This window comes from Ceratotherium simum, chromosome 17 (assembly GCF_057802395.1).
Source record: "Ceratotherium simum simum isolate JZ-2026a chromosome 17, ASM5780239v1, whole genome shotgun sequence".
NCBI lineage: Eukaryota > Metazoa > Chordata > Mammalia > Perissodactyla > Rhinocerotidae > Ceratotherium > Ceratotherium simum.
In genome coordinates, this window is record NC_141916.1 from 28,885,843 (window position 1) to 28,912,343 (window position 26,501).

Genomic DNA, 26,501 nt, shown 5'->3' on the forward strand with positions numbered 1-26,501 from the left:
ATTTGACTATCATTTTCATATATTAGTATCATAAGATGGTGAAATAAGATCATATGAATAATTCATTTGGGGATTAAAGAAGTGTTCATACACTAACAGAAAAATCATAGTTTCATGTTAAGTTTACTTCTTAGATTAAAATCATTAATGTTGATGAATAACAAATTAATTTTTACTTATCACATAGCTTACATCACTACTGGGCAAGTTTCAGTCAATTATTTGTATAATTTGTTTCCCCGCTAAGATCTAAGTCTTTTCCTCTCACAATTCAAGTATAAACAGAACTCTCATCTATTAATTATTTAGGTGTTACCAAATTTTAGTGCAGTATTACATAAATGCTTCATTGTGCCACTGGATAACTTTATTGTGCCACCAGATAACTTTGAGAGTTACATTAACTTTTTTTAAATTTAATTTTTTAAAAAGAGTTAATCCAGACAGTTTGAGTTCTTCTCGCCCCGATTGAAATAGAGTGGTTTAACATGGAAAAGGTCTTGATTTATCTTTTACCCACTTAGGAACTACCCCGTACTAGAGCCTTTGTCCCCTCCGTTCCCCCTTCCAATTTGGGTATTTGTTACCCAAATAGCAGTCAAGACTAGTCCAAACCATATGTCATTAGTAAATTTTGTGTTGAAGATTATCCCTTAATTCTATTACCTTTACAGGTAAAACACTTAGAATTCTCATTCTGCCCCTTTAGCTGCCTAACATTTTGTATCATGGACTATCCCTTCATTTTTTTATCACCTCTCTCTCCCTGCCCTCAATCAATGAATGCACTGCATCCTATTATCTTTGGCCCATTCGTCAGAGAGCTAGTACTATAATAAACAAATCAGTACTAAGGTTGTATTGAAAGTGTGCTACTGGTTTGTTACTCTTCTCGCCTATCCATATTGAGTTATATTGTTTACTTGCGGGCTTCTGAAATCACTCTCTTAAATCAAATGCAATTCAATTCAACAAATGCTTCGAGAACATCTAATAAGTGCCAGAAGTCTTTAGGTGTAGTCGTGCAGAGATGGCAATGCATAATTCCTCCCCTACTGGAACTCACTGCTCTTGTGAATGATGCGTGTCAACACATAATAACAACTATAATTTATTGAATACTTGTTCTGTGCTGTGTTTATACACATTTGATATTTAAAACTGCATTATTATCTTGATTTCTCAGATGAAGAAACTGAGTTTCAAGAAAGTTAAACAACTCATACAAGGTCGTAGTCATTAACTGATGTAACTTGGGATTTAACCTCCTAAATACAGTCTCTATGTACTAGGTCTCATTGTAGCACAGTAGGAGTATCTACAAGGTGGAGAAGGAGAGGATTAATTAACTCTAGTTATGGGAGTCAGAGAAGCAGCGTTTGAATTGGGCTTTGAAAAATGAAAAAGAGTTTACCAAGTAAACAGTCTAAAGATGAATCTGACACCCTGAAAGTTTTAAACCTTAAGAAAGGCTGATGAAGGAGATATTTTAAGGCAGGAAACATTTTATGTTACCAAAGACATACCGCTTTAGTGATATGACTTATTGCTTTCAGCTCAGCATAAACTGATTAATTTTCTGAAAAATGTTAAACCTGATAGCATCTCCTTCATAATATTATTAAATGTGATGTTTCATTTTTCATGTTTTTCAACTTATATAACTGAAATTATACTATATATTTTTCTGTGATTTGATTTTTTTTTTTTTTGCTCAAAATTGTTTATGAGAACCATCCATGTAATGGGTGATATGTGAATGTGTGAAGCTGTAGTTTATTCATTTATTTCATTGCTTTATCCATTTTATAAATTATGACTAGATTTTCCTCATATCAAGTCAATGGACTTTTTTGTAGTTTAGCTGTAGTTTATTCATTTTTTCATTGCTGTGTAGTTATTCATTTTATGAATTACAGATTTACCTAATATTAAGTTGATGGACTTTTTTGTAGTTTCTTGTTTTTTTTCTCTATAGGCAGTGCTGCAATAAAAATCATTATATGTTTTTTTATTATATGCTTAGAAATGAAATTCTGGGGTCACAGAATATGTGCGGTAAAGAAGGGAAAATTTTGGTCCCCATGACCTTTGGTGTGTGGTGTCACACCCCATGGTCATGTTACTGTACATGGCAAGAGGAACTTTGCAGATATATTTAAAATGACTAATCAGCTGACCTTAAGATAAGTAGATTGTCATGAATTATCTAGATAGGCTCAATGTAATCACATGAGCCCTTCAAAACGGAAGAGAAAGACAGAACAGGAAGTCAGAGAGATGCAGCAGATGGGGAAGTCAGAGATTCAAAGCATGAGAAGTGTCTTACCTGCATTTGCTGGCTTGAAGATGTGGGAGACCACATGGAAATCATGAGAAGGAAATGAATTCTGCCAACAAACTCATTGAGCTTGGAAGTTAATTCTCTCCCAGATCCTCTAGATAAGAACCCAGGCCGGCTGACACTTTGATGTCAGCCTTGTGCAACCCTAAGCAGAGCACTTGGCTGAAATTTTGACCTCCAGAGCTGTCTGATAATGAATGAGTGTGTTGTTTTAAGCCACTGAGTTTATGGTAATTTGTTATGGCAGCAATAGGAGACTAATGCATATTTTGGTAGCTAAAAGTGGGGTGCTGCTATAATAAATACCTTCAAGTGTAGAAGATAGATAGAAGAATGATCTGTGGAGGAGATTTTTGTCAGATGGAGTGAGTCCCTATGACATACACAAGAGACCCACAAAACTCTAGGAGAACTTTATGCCAGCAGAAACACCGAGAGCTTGGACGGAAAGAGAGAGACTACAAATGAAAGAAGGGTGTTGGAACCCCCAAATTCTACTGGCAGGAAATAGGCTGGTAAAACTACTCAGCTGCAGTCTCTTGTTACCTTTCATAAAAAAGGAAGAATAACCCAGAGTTTGGAGCTACAAACCACAGAAAACTAATAGAGTTTGCTCAGCTGGATTTCAAAATTGCTTTGGACTGATCATTCATTTTACCTTATATTTTTCCCCTATTGGAACTGGAATGCTTATAACTGTTATCCTATGCCTGACCGAGGATTGTATGTTGGGGCAGATGATTTGTTTCTTTAGAAACACAGGTGCCCTGATGGGAGGAATTGTGCTCCATGATAGAGTATACCTAGAGACTTAACCACACTTGATTTAGATGATGAGATTTGGGACTTTTGAGCTGATAAAATTTAGATGAGATTTTGAACTGAGTTGATATTGTAATGGGATGAAACCTTCAGGGACCTGTGGAGCAGGTGAATGTGTTTTCATATGCGAGGGCCATGAATCATGGGACATATTAACATCAAACATATCCTCCCATTCCATAGATTGCCTTTTCATCCTGTTGATTGTGTTCTGTGATGCACACAAGTTTTTAAGTGGTGCATTTTAAGTTCCATTTGTCTATTTTTTGCTTTGCTTTTGGGGTCATATTCAAGAAATCATTGTCAAGGTCCATGTCATGAAGGTTTCCCCCTATGTTTTCTTCTGGAAGTTTTATAGTTTCAGGTCTTATGGTTAAGTCTGTAATCCATTTTGAGTTGATTTTTTTATGTATGGTGTAAGATAAGGATCCAACTTCATTCTTTTTCATTTGGATATACAGTTTTCCCCACACCATTTGTTGAAGAGACTGTCCTTTCCTCATTGAGTGGTCTTGGCATCCTTGTTGAAGATCATATGGCCATATGTATGAAGGCTTATTTCTGGGCTATCTGTTGTATTTCATAGGTCTATTTGTCTGTCTTTATGCCAGTACCACACTGTTTTGATTACTGTAGCTTTGTAATATGTTTTAAAATCAGGAAGTGTGAGTTCTCCAACTTTGTTCTGATTTTTCAAAATTGCTTTGGCTATTTGGGGTCCTTTGAGATTTCATATGAATTTTAGGATGAATTTTTCTATTTATTTCTGAAAAAATTGCTGCTAGGATTTTGATGGGGATTGTGTTGAATCTGTAAATTGCTTTGGATAGTACAGACATCTTAATAATATTAAGTCTTGCAATCCATGAACACAGGATGTCTTTCCATTTCTTTGTGTCTTCTTTAATTTTTTTCAGCAATGTTTTATACATTTCAGTGTAAAAGTTTTTCACCTGCTTGGATAGGTTTATTCCTAAGTATTTTACTATGTTTGATGCTATTGTAACCGGAAGTGTTTTCTTAATTTCTTTTTTGGGTTGCTCATTGTTAGTATATAGAAATACAACTGATTTTTTTTATGTTGATTTTGTATCCTGCAACTTTGCTGAATTTATTTATTAGTTTTAACAGTTTTTTTTTTTTTTTTTTTTTTTTTGGTGAAGAAGATTGTCCCTGAGCTAACATCTGTTGCCAATCTTCCTCTTTTTCTTGAGGAAGATTGTCCCTGAGCTAACATCTGTGCCAATCTTCTTCTATTTTGTGCATGGGACGCCGCCACAGCATGGCTTGATGAGCGGTATGTAGGCCTGTGCCCAGGATCTGAACCCGCGAAGCCTGGGCCACCAAAGCAGAGCACATGAACCCAACCACAACGCCACTGGGCCTCCCCAACAGTTTCTTTTAATGTGGAATCTTTAGGGCTTAGATGTAATCTTACATATGAGATTATATCATCTGCAAACAGAAATAATTTTACTTCTTCCTTTCCAATTTAGATGCATTTTATATCTTTTCTTACCTTATTCCCCTGGCTAGAACTTTCAGAATGGTGTTGAATAGCAGCAGTGAGGGTAGGCATCTTAGAGTTCATGATCTAAGAGGAAAAGCTTTCAGTCTTTTACCATTGAGTATGAGATTATCTGTGGGCTTTTCACATATGGCTATTATTATATTAAGTTAGTTTCCTTCTATTCCTAGTTTGCCGAGTGTTTTTTAATCATGAAAGAGTATTGAATCTTGTCAAATTCTTTTGCTGCATTGAGATGATCACATTTTTGCCCTTCATCCTGTTAATGAAGTGTATTAAGTTGATTGATTTTAATATGTTGAGCCATCCTTGCATTCCAGGAATAAATCCCACTTGGTCATGGTGTATAATCTTTTTAACGTGCTGTTGAATTCAGTTTGCTAGTATTTTATTTAGGATCTTTGCATTAATATTCATCATGGATGTTGGTCTGTAGTTTACTTGTAGTGTCTTTGTCTGGCTCGGTATCAGGGTAATGCTGGCCTCATAGAATGAACTTGGAAGTGTTCTCTCCTCTTCAATTTATTAAAAGAATTTTAGGAAAATTGATGTTAATTCTTTAAATGTTTGAGAGAATTCTCCAATGAAACTATATGATCCTAGGCTTTTCTTTCTTGGGAGATGTTTGATTACTGATTCAATCTCTTTACTAGTTATTGGTCTGTTTAGATGTTCTATTTCTTCATGATTGAGTCTTGGTAGATTGTGTTTTTCTAAGAATTTATCTATTTCTTCTAGGTTATCCAATTTGTTGGCCTACAATTGTTCATAGTATTCTCTTATAATTTTTTTATGTCTGTGACATTGGGTGTAATGTCCCCTCTTTCGTTTCTGGTTTTATTTGTTTGAGTGCTTTTTTTTTTTTCTTGGTTGAGTTTAGATCAATTTTTTTTATCTTTTCAAAAAACTGATGCTTAGTTTCATTGATTTTTTTTGTATTGTTTTTCTATTCTCTCATTTATCTCTGGTCTAATCTATAAACTTTCTTGTTGGCACTGCTTCCACTGCATCCCATATGTTTTAGTGTGTTGTGTTTTATTTTCATTTGTTTCAGAGTATTTTCTAATTTTCCTTGTGACTTTTTCTTTAACCCTTTGGTTGTTTAAGTGTGTGTTAATTTCTGCATATTTGTGTATTTTTTCCAATTTTCCTTCCATTATTGATTTCTAATTTCATTCCATTGTGATTGGAAAATATATTTTTTATAATTTAAAGCTTCTTAAATTTGTTAAGATTTGTTTCATGGCCTAACGTGATCTCTCCTAGAGAATGTTCCATGTGCACTTGAGAAGAAAGGATATTCTGCTGTTATTGGATAGAGTGTGCTGTATATGTTTGTTAGGTCCAATTGGTGTGTAGTGTTGTTCAAGTCCTCTGTTTCCTTATTGATCTTCTATACAGTTGTTTTATCCATTATTGAAAGTGGCATATTGATATTTCTTACTATTATTGTATTGCTATTACATTATCTTTTGTTAACACACTGCTGGATTTTTGTTTAATACCATTCTGTTTATATTTTTTGGGTAAGAAATACTAAACTAGTAGAATCCCACAGGTGTTATTTTTATTATTGTACAATTTTAAGTATTCTCTCTTTTCCATTATTCTTTCTTTTAATAATGATTTTCAGAACTGTTTTAAAAATTGCTTTTTGTCATTAATTGCTAACAATTTTTTTTGACCAATAAGTTTCAGATATTTTAGTAAATATTCTATGACATAATATGTGGTCAATTTTAATAAATGTTCCATAGTTAAAGCAAATTTTGAACAATGAGTAGAAATCACCGAGATGAAAAAGGGTCCTTGAGTGGTTGGTAGGGTGAGTATTCCAGGCGAAGTCAGGGAGAAATGAAACATCTGTTATGGATTCAGGGAACTAAAAGTGTGGCTCTATTGAAAAGTGGCAGGAAAGATGAAATTAGAGACTTAACAGTGACTGCATTTTATGAAGGATATTATGTCCTAATTAATAAATTTGAAATTATTGTAGGATCTATATAGAGCCACTGGAAGATGGAAGGCTTCATGATTAGAATTCATGATCAGATCAATCTGGCATCAATGGAGAGGATAAATTAAAGGAGTAGCAGCCTGAGACCAGTTAGGAACAAGAAAACTGCAGTAACCCAAGTGAAAGTGTAAAGGTATGAACTAAGGCAGTGGTAGAGGTAATGAAGAAGTAGTAAGACATATGGAAACATGTTGAAGTTAGGAAAAAACCCAACTGCAGCAATCAGCAAAAAGCAAAACAAATCAAATCAAACAAAAACAAACCACCCAGTCTCTCAAAAGGCCATTTATTCTTCATGTGCTCAATTTTGGAAAGGATTACTCATCTCTAATAATTCTCTTGAGATGTATCTTCAGCTGTTTTGGGGATGAGTTCTATTATTCTTTCTATGTGTTACAAAATATAATGGGAGAATACAAGTACGGGAAACTATTTTCAAAATGGATTTTTTTTGAGTAACTTTCTATTTTGATATCATTTCAATTGTACAGAAAATTTGCTAGGGTAAGACTCTGGTAAAGAGACTCCTGTATGCACTTTACCCATAATGTGTACCTTCAACAAATGTTAACTTTGTCCTATGTGCTTTATCATTTTCTCCCCCACTTCCCTTCCTCTCATCTCCCCTCTCATATTCTAGTTCTTTTTTTTGAGCCACCTGAGAGAAAGTTGGAGACTCTAAATACTTGAGTGTCTGTTTCTTAATAAGGATGTTCTCTTACATAACCACAATATGATGATTAAAATCAGGAAACTTCATAACAATACAATGATGTCATCTAATCCACACTCCATATTCAAATTGCAAGAATTATCCCAATAATGTCCTTTATAGCCATTTTCCTCAGTCTAAAATTTAATCAAGAATCATACATTGAATCATACCTATATCATCAAGTCCTGATTTTAGTCTCTTTTAACCTGGAATATTTCCTCAGCTTGTCTTTGTCTTTTCTTGCCTTGCATTGCTTTTAATAAACTTTTTATTTTAGAATAGCTTTAGATTTACGGAAAAGTAGCAAAGATAGTACAGGGAGTTTTTGTATATCTCTCACCCAGTTTCCCCTAACATTAACATCTTACATTACCATGGTGCGTTTGTCACAACTCGGAAACCAACAGTGATACATTACAATTAACTGAACTCCAGACTTCATTTGAATTTCCCTTGTTTTTCCACTAATGTCTTTTTTCTGTTTCAGAATTCAGTTCAGGATATCACATTGCATTTAGTCATCCTGTCTCCTAGTATCATCTGTTCTGTGACAATTTCATAGTCTTTCTATGTTTTGGATGATCTTGACAGTTTTGAGGAGTGCTAGTCAGATATTTTCTAGAATGTTCCTCAGTTGGGATTGTCTCGTTTTTCTCGTGGTTAGAAGTCATTGGAGTTATGGATTTGGAGGGGAAGGCCACAAAGGTGAAGTGCCATTCTTATTACATTATATTAGGGGTACGTGATATCAACATGACTTATCACTGGCAATGTTAGCCTTGATTACTGGCCAAAGGTTTGCCGGGTTAAAATTGCTCAACATAATGGTATATTTATCCTTTTGTAGTACAGTCAATTCTTGCTTTATATATTTTGGAGCTATAATGTTAGATGCATACAATATTGAGATTATTATATCATCCTAATTAATTAAATCTTTTGTCATTACTCAGTAACTATTTCTAGCAGTCTTTTTAAATTTAAAATCTATGTGTTTGCTATTAATGTAGGTACACCGGTTTTCCTTAGGGTTAGTTTTTTTCCCCTTAGTATATCTTTCCCTTCTTTTCTTGTGAATTTTCTAAATCCTTAAATTTTGATGTCTATTATTAATAACTTATGGATGAATTTTATTTTTTTATATAGAATGACAACCTTTGTTTTTAATCTGGAGCATTTAGTTTATCAATGTGTACCTTAGTAGCTATTCCTTTGGATTTATTTCTGTCACCTAATTAGTGCTTCTTATCTGCTCTGCCCTTTTTTTCTGGAGTTTCTTTTGAATTGGTTGTATTTTTAAAGCACTATCCCACAATTTTCCTTTACTAACCTTTAGATTATAAAGTCCTTAAAAAATTGTAGTTTCCTAGAAGTTTTTAAACACATTTACTTCATTTCTCAAATTCTATTAAATTTAAAACATCTTTTATTTTTTCCTGAACAATTAAAGAACATCAGAAGACTTGAACTTAAATTCTCACCCTCCTGATTAATGCTATCATTAGCATTTGTATTTGCTATTTATTTTTTAACCTTACTATTATTGATTTATAGTCAATATTTATTAAGATTTGCCCATATTTTTTATTTGCCCATTCTTTTATTGTTTTTTCTTTCATCGTAGACTTTCCATCCATGATCACTCTGTTTCAATTTGAAGTCCATCCTTTAGAAATTTCTGAAGCAAGGGTGCTTGGACATAAATTCACTCAGTTTTTATTTGTTTGGAAATATCTATTGTTCATGCTTGTTCTTAAAGGAAATATACACAGTATACATTCCTAGGGTGACGGTTATTTTCTTTAAAACCGTTGAAGATTCTTTTTCAGTTGTCTTTCAGCTTCTAATGTTCTTTCTGAGCTGGCATTCCATCTTCAGCTTCTGATTGGTCCTTACTTTCTTGCCAGAATGTTAGAGCTTTTATAAAGACTTTTTTGCAAATTTTATTCAGCATTTTAAAGTATTTTCTGGTAGATGTTCATTCAGAGTATTTAGTTTGACATAACGCTAAAAATATAAATCTTGTGGTTCACAAATAGAAAGAAGAAAGAAAGGTACAGCTGGATTAGAAAAACCAATGGATTAAGATGTTGTATGGATGCTAAAAATGATGTAGTAATATTCTAAGAAAAAACATGCAAGGACAAATTAATTGATCTCTTAGTCATTAAGACCTGGAGAAAATTGAAGATCCTGACATGTACAATTACACTAATGGGGAGTAAAGAGATAGAGGAAACAAGATTTTGTGATAGGCAGTTTCCTGCACAAGCTGTGAGAGGGCATTTTTAGCTCAAGACCGAGTGGTGGTCTCCAAAAGAAAGTTTAGAATAGGAAGAAAGAGAGGATAGAGCAGTTTTAGTGTGAGTACATTCATATATTCATATACTCACAACTCAGAATATTTAAGCTTCCATTCTTTTACTTTGTTCCCAGTCAAGATACTAAGACTCCAATCTGTTTATACATGGAGAACAAGGGGTTATGTATTTGTTGCATACATGGTGGCATAGATTGTCAGGGATGAATTATATTCTTGAGGACAAAAACACTTGTTGGGCTCTAATTCCACAACCTGTAGCTCCCAGGCCAAACAGAAGAGTCTGAATTGTGGTTTGTGATAGGACAAAAGAAGCATGAAGTATACCTTTAGGGCATTAGGTTTACTCTTTGGAGGATTCTCATGGACTTGTCTCTGTAGTGCCTCATGTAAAGCAGGGAACCCAGGCACACACCTTGCATTTTCCTAGTGGACTTCGCTTTTGATGTCAGCTAGAAGCTATATGAGCATCAATATACCAGAGACATGTAGAAAGAAAATTGAGTGCGAGTTTTACTTTGCTTAATTTTACTTATGTACTACGTATTTTCCTTATATATTGATAACCTATGTATAGATATTTAGTTCTGTTGGTTTACAAGGGGTTTATGTCATGAATTTTGCTCTTGTAGAGCTTATAATCAACTTGAGAAAAGGAAGGGTAAAAATATGTGATTGTAACAATGTAGGAATAATTAAAAGCTTAAACCTGTGGTACTGACTTTAAGTGTAGTAGGAATGCAAAGAAGACCCAGCTTTGTGTGAGGTTGACTGGGGTAAGGTTTCTTGGAACAAATAGAACTTCATCTGGGGATATGGAAAGTTTGAGGCAGAATAGGGAACAGTTAACATGCTATGGTATGTCAGGGCGTGGGAATGGGCACAAAGAAGAAATAAGCACAAATAATGAATCATGTTGATGAAAGGAGCAAGAAATATTGAAACTCAAATCAGGAATAGGTTTTAATCACATAATAGAAATCTTAGAAACCATGGGAGAAAGTTTTATTATGTTTTAGATTATTATATTGTATTATGTGTGATAGACAATATGACATTACTGAAGACTTAGGCAGAGGATTGACGTGTTGAAAGTGATCAAAGTTTAGCTTCATCAAGAAATGTGGATCTATAGGATTATCTCAAGGTTGAAACTGGGAATATATTTTGTTAGGAAAGAGCCTGCCTGTAAGTGTATGCTCTTTATTTGGTTGCATAAAAATAAAATATATAATATTAGTTTATATTATATAATGTTAATATAAAATATTAATGTATATAAATATATTTTTTGTTGTTTTAGAGGAATTCCAGGGAAGAAATGTGGTACAATCATACTTACAGCAGAGGAATTAAACTGTTGCAGAGTAAGTAAATATTTCTTTGGTTTAAAAAGTATTTCCAACACTTATTTTTTATTTTTATTTTTTTTTGGTGAGGAAGATTCACACCAAGCTAACATCTGTTGCATCTCTTTTGGCTTGAGGAAGACTGGCCCTGAGCTAACATCCATGCCAATTCTCCTTGTATGTGGGATGCTGCCCAGCATGGCATAATGAGCGGTGTGTAGGTCCACGCCCAGGATCTGAACCCGTGAACCCTGGGCCGTCAAAATGGAACAGGCGAACTTAACCACTGTGCCGCCGGGCTGGCCCCTCCAAAACTTTTTTGAAATGACATTTCTGAAACTATACTTAAATGGCTAATTCTTGAGTAATTTTAGCAAAAATTAATTAAAATTTTGTGTTATATAATTCTATAATCCATAAAATATCATTTTAGATGCTTAGTACCTTATCCAGAGAGACTACATGCTATAGTCCAAAAAGGATAATCAGTTATCATAACAGTCTTTTTAAAGAATAGAAATTATTAAAATAAAACCTAATGTCAATATCCTTTTGGGGGCATTAATACAAGGAATTGTCAATTGTACCAGTCACTTCAGTTCTTGCAGAAATTTTGAAGATTTATGTGTGATTCTGAAGGAATATTTCTACTCACTTGACTTTAGCCCTTTTGCATAACAGACTTGTTTTTCCATATTTCTAATTAAATTAATTCAGAGTTTATATAGGGTCCTATCTTTTATTAGCTTGGGAAGCTCACATTTGAAGAAAGGACCAGCTACTGCTCCAGCTAGGAGTATGACGACATAGAGTGCATCATTGATATTTTTAGAAAACTGCTATTTTTAGTTGTGATTTGCTGATATAGCCATTCACTCACATTCAGTGATTTCACTATCATCAAGAAATGAGGTGATACCTATGACACTCCACACTGGAGGTAATTCGGCTCGCTGAATCCGAAGTCAATATTGTCTATTTAATGTGGCCCAGCAGATCCCTAGGAATTGTTATTTGTGGGGGAAAATTGTTTGCCCTAGATTGTATCTCTAGGGCTCTTTATTTTCAATTTTTGCTTCATGATTTTAGGAACAGAAACTTCCAAAGCAAACCAAAAACTTAATACTTTGATATTGGATAATCACTATGGCTTTATATACATAATGTGTTTCTGAACTGCTCTGTTTTACTTTCTGTATTTTCAGGGGAAGCAAAAAGCCAAATATGTGAACCAGTCACTAGATTATTTTAAAATATTCTCCCAGCTCTGATAATGGACTACAATAATGTTAAATCTGAAAATATAATATATACGAAAGCATTTTATGTATACTAAAAATGCCTTACAGGGGCCGGCCCGGTGGCACAAGTGGTTAAGTGCGCGCGCTCGGCTGCGTTGGCCCGGGGTTTGTGGGTTCAGATCCGAGGCACGCACTGACGCACCGCTTGTCAAGCCTTGCTGTGGCGGCGTCCCATATAAAGTGGGGGAAGATGGGCACGGATGTTAGCCCAGGGCCAGTCTTCCTCAGCAAAAAGAGGAGGATTGGCAGATGTTAGCTCAGGGCCGATCTTCCCCACAAAATAAATAAATAAAATAAATAAATAAATAAATAAAAATGCCTTACAAAAAGTAGTGAAATTATTTAATTGCAGAAATATTACTTACCATCCTGTTTTTTAGTTAAAATGGCACAATGATTTCTTTTAATTATTTCATCTAATCATCTTTTATACTTCTTGTTTCTGAATTTGTATATGTCTATGATAATATGTGTTTTGTATACTGAGGGAGGAGAGAGAAAAAGAAGTTCAAGGTCAAAAAGATACATGTTCTTTATGCTACTTTGTCAAAATCTTGACATTAATATGATTTTGTTTAAATATGCCAATGAACACATTATTAGTTTTATTTCAAAATAGAACCAAGAAACCAAGGGCATAGATTATGGCCAGGCTGAATCTCAAATATCTTCTGCTTTCAATTCTATTGTTTTGCTTCCAAGAAAGGGGAAATTCTTCCAAAGCTTCCATACAAATGAAGTGGAATGCATTAAATAGTGATCTAGAGGCATTTTTACTCTTTCTACTACTAAAACTTTCAGAACATCTGGAATTATCTTTTAATAAGTAAACATATTTCTCATACTTAGAAATTATAAATCTGTTTTAAATATTGCTTAGAATCTTGATGTAGCTTCACTTATGTGTCCTATCTTCTGATTCTTAGCTACAGCCTTACTGATAATTAGCATCATTAAGACATATAAACCTTGAAATAATATTTCTATGCTAGTATAGTAGAAGAAACGAGTATATTCAAAGCAATGTTCATAGTTAAAGAGACAATGGCTTTTAAATGTACATTTTAGGGTACTTTAAAAATATCAGGCATTGTCATTTGGAATTTTGAATGAAATAATTTTATTTCACATTCGAAATCATACAAACTGACATTTTTTTTCCTTTAAAACACATTGCTGGGGCCAGCCTGGTGGTGCAAGCGGTTAAGTGCGCCCACTCCGCTGCGGCGGCCTGGGGTTCACCAGTTCGGATCCTGGGCACGCACCGACGCACCGCTTGTCAAGCCATGCTGTGACAGCGTCCCATGTAAAGGGGAGGAGGATGGGCACGGATGTTAGCCCAGGGCCAGTCTTCCTCAGCAAAAAGAGGAGGATTGGCAGATGTTAGCACAGGACTGATCTCCTCACAAAAAAAAACAGAAAACAAGAAACACATCGTTAGTTATTAACTTGACCGTAAGCTTTGGAATCAGGACACCTAAATTTCAGTTTTGTCTCTTTCAGTATTCAGCTGAGTGAAGTTATGTTCTTGGAGCTTTAATTTCTGCATTTGTAAAGTGCTAAACATCTTAATACCTCCCCACATGGTTACCCTGCAGAATAAAAAAGAGGCAGCATTTGAAAGATGTGTACATTATAAATTTATACAAATGTTTATTTTTAGTGTGATAATCCTGATTATCTCAACCTAGTATTACATAGTTTATTTCAAATGCAACTTTTGTAATATATCTACTCAAATGCCAGAGTAAGAACTAATGTAATTTTGAAGTCATATTAGGAATATTTCTTCACTCAATATTTTAAAAGTAGCTTGAAAATATCCACAAATAGTATTTTTCATTCTGATTGGTTGATTGAACAATATTCATAAAATGAACAATGTGCTAGTCCCTAGAATGGATGGTTAGAGTACAATGGTGAGAAACAACAACAATAACAAACAACCCTGGTCCTTGTCTTTAATGAGCATGTAGTTTGTGGGAAAGACGGACATTAATCAGATGCAGGTAAATAAATATGTCATGAGAAATACTAAGTGATCAAATATGAGAGAGTACAATGGAGAATCTAATTTATATTGGGGAGGGGGTCACTGCGGGTCTCTTTGAGAAAATGGCATTTAAGCTTATCCCTAAGGAACGGTTTGCCAGCCAAAGGCTAAGAATTCCAGCAGAACGTATAGCTTGTGTAAGGTCCTAGGCAAAGAAAGGAGTGTGTCTGGTGTGTGACGGCAAGGGGCTGGGAGTGGGAGATGATTGAGGACCGATGAAGGTGGGAAAGTCTGCTCAGAGCCTGTTTAGTGTTGGGCTTTTTAGACCATGTTAATGATTCTAAAAGCAAGGGAAAGCCTTGACGCATTATGAACAGTGCTATTTCTTTCATGTTTTAAGAACATTACTCTGTCTGCTGGATGGAGAATGGATAGGATAGTCCAAGAGTGAAAGAGGGAGAAAGGAATAAATGCCACTGTGCATGTCCAGGTGAGAACAGAGGTTGGCTTGGACTAAGATGATGCCAGTGTGGCTGGAGTGGAGATTTGAGAAATGTTTTAGAGATAGAATGGTACATACAACTTGGTGATGGATTAGAAAAGGGTCAGGAAAAGGGAGGAGTCAAGGACAGCTTCCTCGAGTACTTTGAGTGGATGACAAGCCACTAATTGAGCTGGGAAAATTGCAGGAGAAGCAACTTTCATTTGAAGTTGTTAGAAGTGTCTGTGATACATTCAAATGGGTTTCTTCAATAGGAAGTTTGTTACATTGACGTGGAGTACTGAAGAAAAGTCTTAAGATTCTTTCAGATGGTATTAAGCATAAAAGATTTACAAAAAAAAACTTTGCAGGGGCTGGCCCTGTGGCGTAATGGTTAAGCTCAATGCGTTCTACTTCGGTGGCCCAGGTTTGTGGGTTCAGATCCTGGGCACGGACCTACACTACTCATCAAGCCATGCTGTGGCAGTGACCCACGTATAAAGTAGAGGAAGACTGGCACAGATGTTAGCTCAGGGCTAATCTTCCTCAAGCAAAAAACGAGGAAGATTGGCGACAGATGTTAGCTCAGGGCTAAACTTCCTCAGCAACAACAAAAAAAACAACAAAAATACCACTTTGCAATGAAGCTTGTATATTTCTAAAAGTAAGTAAATACTTGTTTTTCCCCCAAAAGTTAGATTTCTTTTGTGCTTGATACAGATGGAATCCCTGCTAAGTTATTAACCTGTAATTGCAAAAAAAAAAAAATTTTTTTCCACAAGTTTGTATAATTTGCTGCACTGAAAGAAATCTTTATTTTGAATCAGTTCTTCGTTTTGCAAGCCTTAGGGGATATAATTTGAAAAATTGCAATTTGGTATAATGTTTACCAGTCTTCAGACTGAAAATGCATATTTAATAATATTTAATCTCTTTGAAGTTTTATTCACAATAAGTTTAATATACACATTTCAGTAATCTATTATGCATTTTAAGTATATCAGAATGTTTTTTGGTAGTTTGTGTTTTGGTTCAGGTGCTTTGGGAGAATGTCTTAAAGGAGCAATTTTTTTTCTATGGCAAGAACAGTGTCCTTGTCTCATGTTCTTAGAAAACCACTCTCTCCCAAGGGCATTTGAGTATATGTGAAGGTGAAAGGGCGTTCAAAACAAAGCAGAAAAACAAAACCAATCCTTCCTTCTCCATTTTGCCTTGATTTTATAGTTGGATCATCAGCATAATTCTCTCCCTGCTTTTTTAAGGATAGTATAGAATTTTTTGATCTGTAAACCTCAAATTTGAAAAGTGATCATGGTTGAGAGGTTGGAGGTGATAGTGATATCCATATTGTCCTTGCCTCTGTTCTTTTAATTTTCTTTAAAACGTGTGTTGTCACTATGCCTGCCTAGAAGCACATTTCCTGCTCTATTATGAGTGTTCCCCTTGGCATATAGAAGTTATCACATCTATATGCTAAGTAACAATTAAAATGACACTCTACTAATGCTTTTGAAAACCAGAAGTCTAGAGATGTGTCCTGTGCATCTGTCTACTCCCAGATTCTAACCGAGTATTGCTTGTGAAATCTTAGGTAGGTAAGTAGATGAACGAATGAATGAAGAAGAGAGAGATAATTATCTCTTGTATAGTGTTCTGGAATTACTGAAAGGAAATGAGAATTTTAGATGGTTGCTTAGTAGTATTGCTGGACTCTACAAAACAAAGAAGTGGTGAATAAGAGACTGACTTTTTAGTCACTGTTAACATTGTCAGTAAATAGTATCTAAAACTGTGACCTCTTGATTTAATCTGAATTACTTTGACCCTCCACTTCTTTCCAAAATGCTTAGCATCTCCTTTCAGTTAAAAAACCAAATAAACCCAAAATGCTGCTTTTTTTTTTTTTTGACTGAGAAAGATTGGCCCTGAGCTAACATCTGTTGCCAATCTTCCTCTTTTTGCTTGAGGCAGATTCACCCTGAGCTGACATCTGTGCCCATCTTCCTCTATTTTGTATGTGGGTCGCCACCACAGCATAGCTGCCGACGAGTGGTGTCGGTCTGTGCCCAGAAACTGAACCCTGGGCTGCCGAAGTGGAGAGTGCTGAACTTAACCACTAGGCCATAGGCCCAGCCCCCAAAATACTGATTTTAATTTTTAAATTACTGTATATTTTCTACCTTTTAAAAATGCTTATCCTACCTAATTGAATAATGTTTAACTTCCTTGATTTATAATACACTTTGTTTACTTTAAAAGCTTGTTTACCTTTAAGCTAAACCATGTAGACGGTGAGTGCTTGAGTATATAAATTGATGAAAATAATTGGTTTGGCATAATAATTAATATACAAGTATGTAATTTAAATTACAGATGAAAATGAAAGTGCTTTACTTTTCTTGAAGCCCAATATAATAGAAATTATTTTGAGATATAACTATTGAGACATTGTAGTGCACTTGTGTATAATTAAGAAGAAACCTTTTTCCCCTCTAGGTTGTAAACTGTCTGGTAAATCTGGGTCTGTCTTGTGCCTCATCTAATCATCTAATACATCTCAGCATCTAATACATAGTAGATATGTAGTAGATGCTTCGTAAATAGCTCCTGAGGAATTAAAGAAACACTTATGTTCCAAAAATGTGTGCTTGAATACTTGAAGATGTGAATGAAGATCTTGTATTATAATATTGGATACCTAAAGTCATCCAGCTTTTTATGTTCTCTGGAATTCTCGCACACCTGACCATTTGCATTAAAACAGCAAATTTGTTTTCTTGTCAAGTCTCGCTTGTGATCTGCAGTGTCTAGTTATTTATAACCTAGGTTTTGAGCTATTTTATTCATTTTGTTGATAGGATGCTGTTCTGATGCAATTTTGTGCCAACAAATTGGACAAGAAGGACTTCTTTGGAAAATCAGATCCTTTTCTTGTATTTTATCGAAGTAATGAAGATGGCAGGTAGATCTATTTTTATGCATTTTAGCTCTTTGGTAAGGATGATATTTGAATTATTTTTTCTCAGAGAAGCTCATTAAATTGATAAACAGTAAAATATTTTTGTATTTTAAAATTTGATTTGATTTTTGTATGTCAATAATAATGTATAACTTTATAAGCATTTTATGTTTTGTTTAATATTTAAAATGAATGATTTTCAGCTTCCTAGAAATATTTCCTCTTTACTTTTCCTAAAATTATAATATTGCCTTAATAGTATGGAGAAATTATATTTTTGCGGAAATCTAAAATGCTGCAACTAATGTATTTTGTTATAGAATTGAACTCAAACCATTTTCTTGGAGAAAGATAGGGATTTATGGGTTGCTTTTTATACTACAGGTATTTTTTTTCCCCCCAATAATATCTAAGTCTAACATTCAATAAAATTTTTCATTACATTCTCGTAATTTGGATGTTTTTATCAGTCATGATTAGACTGGTTTCTATGTGGTTTGAAAATGTATCCATGGTTATAAAGTATAATTTAATATGTATGATTCTACCATTAAATGTATTTTATTATTGTTTTCTGTGATTCATATTTGCTGTCAGTATTCATGGGAAAGTTTAGTGGTTAAAATTATGAGCTAAGGTCCTGTTGCCTAGATTTAAATCACAATCTTACTGCTTAATAGTATGGGACCATTGGCCAAGTTTTTTAATCCATATGAAACTCAGTCTCCTCATCTGTAAAACAGGCTAATAATCATAGCTAATCATAGCTACCTCACAGGGTTGTTAAGAGTATTAAATGAGTTACTACACAAAAAACATTTAGAAGCCTGCCTAACACATAAGAGGAATTTAAATGTTAGCTGTTATTATTCTTATTATCTTATAGTATAATGTTTCTTTTTTGTTTTCCTTAACTATGCATAATAAAATATTAGCTAAAGAAAATGTCATTTGGAGATTAAAAATGAGGGGAATAGAATGAAAAAAATGGTCACTACTGCTACACTTAGAAATGAAACTATGCAACATGTTAATCTTAATAAGTGTATAAAATGTTACATAAAAATAGAAAGTTTGCTATTTAAAGTGAATACGCTTGGCAGTATAAAATGGTACTTAATGTGCAATTTTTGTTGGTGCAGCTACTGGGCAACTGTTGGTTATTTTTGTTATGGTGTCATATTATTGGATTTTACATATTGCCCTTCTATTTTGGTGATAAAAATGTCAAAGTAGCATTTCCATCTGAACACTAATTTTATCCATATCCAAAGCGAAAAATATTGGACAGTGAAGAAAATACTATTTGCCACTTATTTCAAAGGTAGAGAAAAACTAAAGAATAGTTCAAAATTGTTGAATCACAATCTTCTTATGCTTCCTCCTGTCTAAACTATTTGTTTCCTGAATTTTATATCTTTATTCTTATTAATTTTCTTTATTTATAAAGATTAGTTGTATGATTTTAGAATTTCAGTCTATCACAATTCGATGCTACTGGTGAAAATTATATTAGAAAAATTTATTATGCTTGTAAAAATGATATTAACTTGTTCATTAAATGAAATCAAAATACTAAGGAAAAAGTACAACTAATCCAAAAATCTCAAATCATTTAGAAACAAATTGCTAAAATTTGGTAAGTCTCATTTCAGAAAACTTTCCGCTTACGTTTACACACAGAAAACTAATTCACCAGCTAGATCCAAATATATATATTAAGGCTTATGTATTAATGTGTTTATATATATGTAATGTGTTTATATACACAATATAAATTAATATGTTTATATATATGTTGTTAGTATATATACTAATGTGTGTGTATATATATATAATGAGTAAAAATGCTTTTACTCCTCACTTTTTATGTGTAAGTCTCTATCTTTGCCAAGATTTTAGTTTGATTTTTAACATTTATTTGTATATGGAGCTATTTCAAAAATTGCCTGTTGCCTAGTGTGTTTATGGCTCATTTTATAAGAAAGAGTAAAACTTGATTTCTCCTAGAAACATTAATAAAAAACCTTAATAATATATGATTATAAATTCTTATTTTCTTGTTTTCACATTTATTTAGTAACATGACCAGTATTCATAATTAGGTAATACTTTTCCTTTGGAATACCTGTTTTTTTTGGTAGATGGCTTCATTTAATGTATTTTAATACAGGTTATTTAGTAAAATTTTTTTCTTATAATACGTACTTACATACGCACTTATATTTATATAGCAATACTCCTGAATGTTAGAAAGAACTACATCAGACTCCTGTTAGAATTGTCACTAGTTACAGTAGCACTGGAATTACTAGTGAGATTTTGTGGTCTATATCACCTCTAATGCATTACAAGTGAAGATGGTTAATAGAAGACAGATGACTACCTGGCTCATAAGTATCTCACTAAGAGATGAGTCATTTTCTTAAGAGGAGAAGTTTCAAATGTCAAAGTATTTAATTACTATGGCTCGTGATACTAGGAATATAACAGAAGTTTTGATTTAACCATAAACAAAGAGGCCAAAAAGTCAGTAGATTGTTGAGCATGTTGGTTTGGAAGGTGGTGCGTTGGTTTGTCTCTGTCTCTATCTCTGTCTCTGTCTCTCTCTCTCTGTGTCTCTCTATCTTGATATCATGTATCTAGCTATCTATCTCTATCTACCACCATACCAAAGACTTGGTGTACGTTAGAATATGGTACAAGAGAAGAAGAGAAAGGCCCTTTGTAGATCTTTAAGAATGTACAGTATTATATTATGAAAGGAGGCAGGTGCCTGTTTTTAAAACAAAACAATACATGTAATTTTGTCCCTATAAATTTTTCTTAACCATTTTTGTGTACATTTGCCTTTTCTCATTTGATTCGCTCTATTTTTTCCCTGCCTACTTCTCCCTTACCCGTTGACTTTTCTTCCCTCTACTTTAAATATCTTGATTGTCCTTTTCCAGTCTTCTCTGTCTTTCTTTTCATGCCTTTTGCCCCCAGTGGTTCCCAAATCGCTTCAGGCAAGTCAGCTCTGAGCACATTTGACCACAGATATATTCTCTTGAGCTCTGTCACCTTAGTAACATGAGTTTCTTTAGATGGGTGATGATACTCCAGGAAGGGGATGGCACTAATTCCATAAGTCTTGTAATGAATACTTGATCCCTTTATATGACATCTATTTGATCTCTTAATAGAAACAAACCCTGCTTGCCTGAGAGGAGGAAAATGGACTCAAAGTCTTTTCAAAATGAGAATATTTTCTTGTAGGCGTTAGGTGCAGTATGTCACTATGATAATTATGTAATATTCTCATGCTCATGATTGTTAGAGAGATGCCTGCATTTGGAACACATCATGACTAAGGTCTTGATGAGGGCTGGGTTTAGGTATTGTTCTAACTAAGATCATTTTAAATGTTTTATAGCTCATGCACTCCTGCATAAATTTTCATTAGGCAAGAACATTTCCAGGACCTGATTGGTGTCTAGAGATTGAACGTTTTATTGGAAAGAACACTGGAATTTGAATCAGAAAACTAAGTTTAAGGCTCTGTGGATTCTGTCCTTATTGTGTATTCTTGAATTGCTATCTTCCTTCCCTCCAGGAATTCTTTAGATATATAGAGCCAACAGTTTAAATAAAGAAACAACCACATACTGAGTAGTCTCACTATAAATTCATGATGTTAATCTTAAATGGGCCCTCGAGGCTCCCCAGGAATCCTACTCCTTTTCCTTAATCCATCAACTTTCCCTCCCTCCCAGACACCAGTACTTCTGTCCTCTTCCTCCTTTGCTGATGATCATGCTTCCTATTTCATAAGAAAATGGAAGTAACTGACAAACTTCTTCGTGATCCCATCACAACATTTACCTGTGTTCTCTGCCTTCATGAACCTTCCTGCATTTCTGACTATCTGTGCTCCCACGGCCAACTCCTCCATTGATGCCCTGGATCCCATCCACTTTCATCTCCTAAGGACATTGCTCCAGCCATTCTCCCCTTACTCTCACACATCACAAATTGTTTCCTCTTTATTGGATCTTTTCCTTTGGCATACAACCTTGCTGTCATTTTTTCCATCTTGAAAAAAATTAAAAAGTAACAAAACTTTTTTCGCTTGACTAATCATTTTGCTTGACTAATCTTTCCCTTTAAGCTACTCCCAATTTCTCTTTTTCTCTTTACAGCTAAACTCCTCAAAAATGTTGTTTACACACCCTGCCTCAGTTCTCTTCTCTTTCTTAAACTCATTTCAATCAGGTTTTGTCCCAACACTCCAACAAAACTGCTCTTCTCAGAATATCACCTTCATATTCTTAGTGACTCATGGATATTTTTCATTTTATCGATATGTCATCACAATTTTTATAGAGATTATTTACAAAGCATCTTTAGGATTTATTGAATTTGCGGAAGATCATTTTTGGTAAACTTATTGCAAAATCTCATTGCTTTATATTACAGTGAGCTAATATTTAAAGTCTTAAAAGCACAAATCTCTTTTTATGAAATGATATAGCAGCAATAGAGGGACTGGCAGAATTTATTCTGCACACACAAAAAAAGAGAAGAAACTCTGCTAAAACAGTATTTCAGGGCCGGCCCTGTGGCTTGGTGGTTAAGTGCGCGCGCTGCAATGCTGGTGGCCCGGGTTCGGATCCCGGGTGCGCATCGAGGCACCACTTCTCCGTCCATCCTGAGGCCGAGTCCCACATACAGCAACTAGAAGGATGTGCAGCTATGACATACAACTACCTACTGGGGCTTTGGGGGGAAAAAATAAAATAAATAAAATCTTTAAAAAAAAAAAACAACAGTATTTCATAATTGAATCATGAACATAACTGAAAACCTCTTTTTTTACAGTTTTACAATTTGTCATAAAACGGAAGTTGTCAAAAACACTCTAAATCCTGTATGGCAAGCATTCAAGATCTCAGTCAGAGCATTATGTAATGGCGATTATGACAGGTAAAATAAATGACAACTTATCTGAGAGTTTTGAATATTTGCTATAGATTTTGTATCCAATAATCTGAGTTGAATTTTTTTTTTAATTAAGGTAGCTTCTTTACCTATGTAAATGTGTATTTACAAAAGCATGGATGATTTATTCAGAATTTAAAAAGTAACTTTATTTTTAATCCACAATGATTTGGGGAAGAGGGATAGTTTAGCTAATTAAAATTTGGTTAAATTGACTGATTTTACAAGAAAAAATGTGCCAAGTGCTAAAAATATATTGAATATTAGTTTATCTTAACATATTATTCAAAGTCATTCCAGAATTTTCATTGCTTCAAGGCTTTCATTTCATGGTATCTTTCTAGAGTGGATGAAATAAGTAAATATATAATAGATACAAGACTATGACCAGATATATTATCAACCCTAACATACTCTTGAAAATGCCATTTGGCATCGTTGCTCTCATGGTTACTGAATCATAAAAGTTCTACAGATATGGAACAGGTAGATTCCGGTGTTTTACAAGTAGGTGGGTGAAGAGGCCCTGAAGATATTCCCACAAAATACCTGAAGATTTCTTAATATCAAAGTTTTTTCCTTTTTCTTATGAAAGTTGATTATAAGGTTATAATATAAAAACCCCTACTCACCCCAAAAGAAAAATAAATAAATAGAAAGTAAAAATTCAATCTCTTTGTTATTTTATTTATCTTGTTACTTATATATTAGAAAAATGTGAATTTATTCTGTTAACCAATATCATAGAAGGAACTATAGATTACCAATCTGTCATTAAATTTACTTGAAAATTTATCTTACCACTTGACTGTCATTTTATTCATTTCACAAGATCATAACTTTGCTTAACTGGACTCATTCTTTTTCTAACAAAGTGGTTCTTATAATGTGGTTCCTGATTAGCAGCATCAGCATCATCCAGTTAACCTTGTGGAAATTCAAATTCTTAGGCCCCAACCAAGGCCTACTGAACCAGGAACTCTGGGCATGAAGTCCAACAATCTGTGTTTCAACAAGCCCTCCATGTAATTCTGATCCACGCTGAGTTTGAGAAATTCTACTCTAACACAATGGTTTTCAAGAGAAATAGCTGCATACCTCCCTATTGAGGCGCTCCGTCAAACTGTACATGCTTTTCCCGTATACTTTCTCTACTCTCTTTAAAGACCCAATACAAATTTTAGAAACCTATTTTAAGATAAATTGAAATATAGTAATAAAATTAGCAAAATTAACTTCAAACTATTTTGTAAAACCTACAAGCCTACAATATTTTATCTACGAAAATCTGCGACTTATTTTTTAATTCTCAATCATATGTTATTTTGACCTTACTAAGTAACTTTACTCTGTGTGTATGTTTTCCCCATGGACAGAACAATCAAAGTAGAGGTGTATGACTGGGATCGAGATGGGAGGTAAGACGTTGTCTTTTCTTTTATTCTTACTCTTGAAATTTACTATGCTTTACCAAGCAAGTGTACTGAAATGGCCACGTTTTTTAATTTTAATTTTCAGGTTGCAGATTTTGTCTTGTTTTTCCAAATGTTATGAGGTGTTTACGTGAGATTTTAAGAATGAATGTAATTTTTTCAACTTAGAGAATAAAATAGAGATCTTCCTCATTTCCAATAACATAGTAAACATTTTCAACTTGGACCTGATAATTCCTCATTGCGTTCAACTTAAAGATGTCTTGTTTTATAGCTGTAGAGTAGTGATTCTCAAATTTCTGTTCACATATTCTCAAAGATTCCTATAACCTTTCTATCCCATATCATTCATGGGAACACACCTAAGTACCCCCCAACACAGCAAAAAAAGACACAGACCTCACAAACAAACTAGGAAACAAAACTCTGGAATTATGCCTGGTGATTGCGAGTACAAATAGTTGAGAGCTCCAAAATCATGGTCTCCCTCTTCATATCACAGCAGATGGTAAAGACTAAAAGAGAGGGAATATACTGCTTTTTCTCTTTCTTCTTTAAGTATTTTTCCACTGTTTTGATCGACTTTGAAGTATTTTTAAATGATGTTAAGCTAAGGAACCCAGAAATGTTCAAATCTTACCTTGCCCTAGATAATTGCCTCTCTAGGTGGTTCCTGAAGACACTGAATATACAGATGCCAAACGAGAATGACAAGTGGGAAAGCAAAGGGCACCCAATTTTACTTGGCTAATGTCCTACACTCTACTGAGCTCAGAGCTCACTGGTGAATGGAGCTGAAGCGGGGTGTGAAAGCTCAAGATCAAGCAAGGCCATTCTCTCTGCATTTTATATAAGCCAGCAGCCAAGCCCAAAGGGATGAGTGTCTGGAGACCTGAGCACTCCTGTTGGTACAGGAATAAGTTCGATCGAGAAGCGTGGCCTGTACCGAGAGGGCACCTCCCCTCATCCCTTCTGCTACATGGGTAGGAAGATGCCTAATTGGAGAGCCACACACAACCGTGTAGATGACATTTGCCCGTACACTCACTCACACACGTGGTCCACTAGGTGTCCTGGAATTTGGCCTAATTAGTATTTTCTCCTTTTCAATGAATGATAAGGGAGATGGAGCTATCACCAAATAATTGATTTCAATTTTCAAGTTATGTCCCAAACATGATTGTGCTAAAGCATCCTAACACTGTTTGAAGTTTACTCTTAGAGATGATCCATGTTATACCACTGAGCTATACATTTCTGCCAGATGACTCATTCAATTAGTTATTTATTTAGATTTCCTTCACAAGAATTCTATGTGCACTCTGGAGAAATCTCAGTAGAAAACCTTATGTTTTCCCAAAGGGACTTATGCTCCATTGCTTCATTAAACTTTATTTAGTGAGAAAGTGAGTTTTGCTCCTCAGAATAAATAGAAAAAGAAATAATGCCAATCTGAGTAAAGTAGGACTTTATGCCCTGTATCGTTTACCCTATTTTAAATTTTACTTGAGAATGGGCAAAAGTGGTGGCCTTTCCCTAGTAATTTTAGGAAATTGGGGAAATGGTTTTAATTTGACCACTTAGAAATGAAGGATGTAAATTCAGATTTCATATGCATCTGTGAGCATTTTATCCTAAATTTGCAGAAATTGTAGATATTTTCTTGTTTTGTTTGAAAGGTGAGTTTTTATGACTCTACTATTGTCTCTAGTCTACTTCTGAGCCACAAAAATTTTGAATAGCTTTGGGGATCAGAATTACCGTGGAATTTAATTATCCTTTCTTTTGATGTTGGAGTTTTGAGCATTCCTACCCAGCATATGATTTATTTGTTTCCATGTTTCCAATGTGTCAGGTATTCTCTAAGCATTTTTCATGTTATTTCTCATTTAATTTTCACAAGAAGAGATAAGTACTATGTTGATATCATTTTACAGATAAAGAAACCAACGCAAAGAAGTAACATGCATAAGGTCACACGACTAATAAATAGTGGAGGCCCTGGTAGTATGCTTCCAACAGTGCACTCATAACTTCGTTGTTTTGTTGTTAGTGCCGTCGAGTTGATTGTGACTCCTAGGGACCCTGTGCACAGCAGAGCTGAACGCTGCCTGGTCTTTTTGCACCATCCTCTCACCTTCTGGAGCTATTTATAGGGTTTTCATGGCCAGTTTTTTCAGAAGTGGAGGGCCAAGTCCTTCTTCCTAGTCTGTCTTAGTCTGCAAGCTCTGCTGAAACCTGTCCATCATGGGTGTTTGA

The 26,501-nt window shown here is 34.4% G+C and overlaps 1 protein-coding gene across 1 annotated transcript in view; it reads left to right on the top strand.

Annotated features, from left to right (window-relative positions):
* Window positions 1-26,501, top strand: part of CPNE8 (copine 8) — a 204,262-nt gene that overhangs the window by 88,373 nt on the left and 89,388 nt on the right. Inside the window, exons 7-10 of the mRNA XM_004441153.3 lie at window positions 11,050-11,113; window positions 17,729-17,832; window positions 22,690-22,794; window positions 24,186-24,227. Coding sequence (XP_004441210.1) covers window positions 11,050-11,113; window positions 17,729-17,832; window positions 22,690-22,794; window positions 24,186-24,227 — 315 coding nt within the window. The remainder of the gene's footprint in view (window positions 1-11,049; window positions 11,114-17,728; window positions 17,833-22,689; window positions 22,795-24,185; window positions 24,228-26,501) is intronic.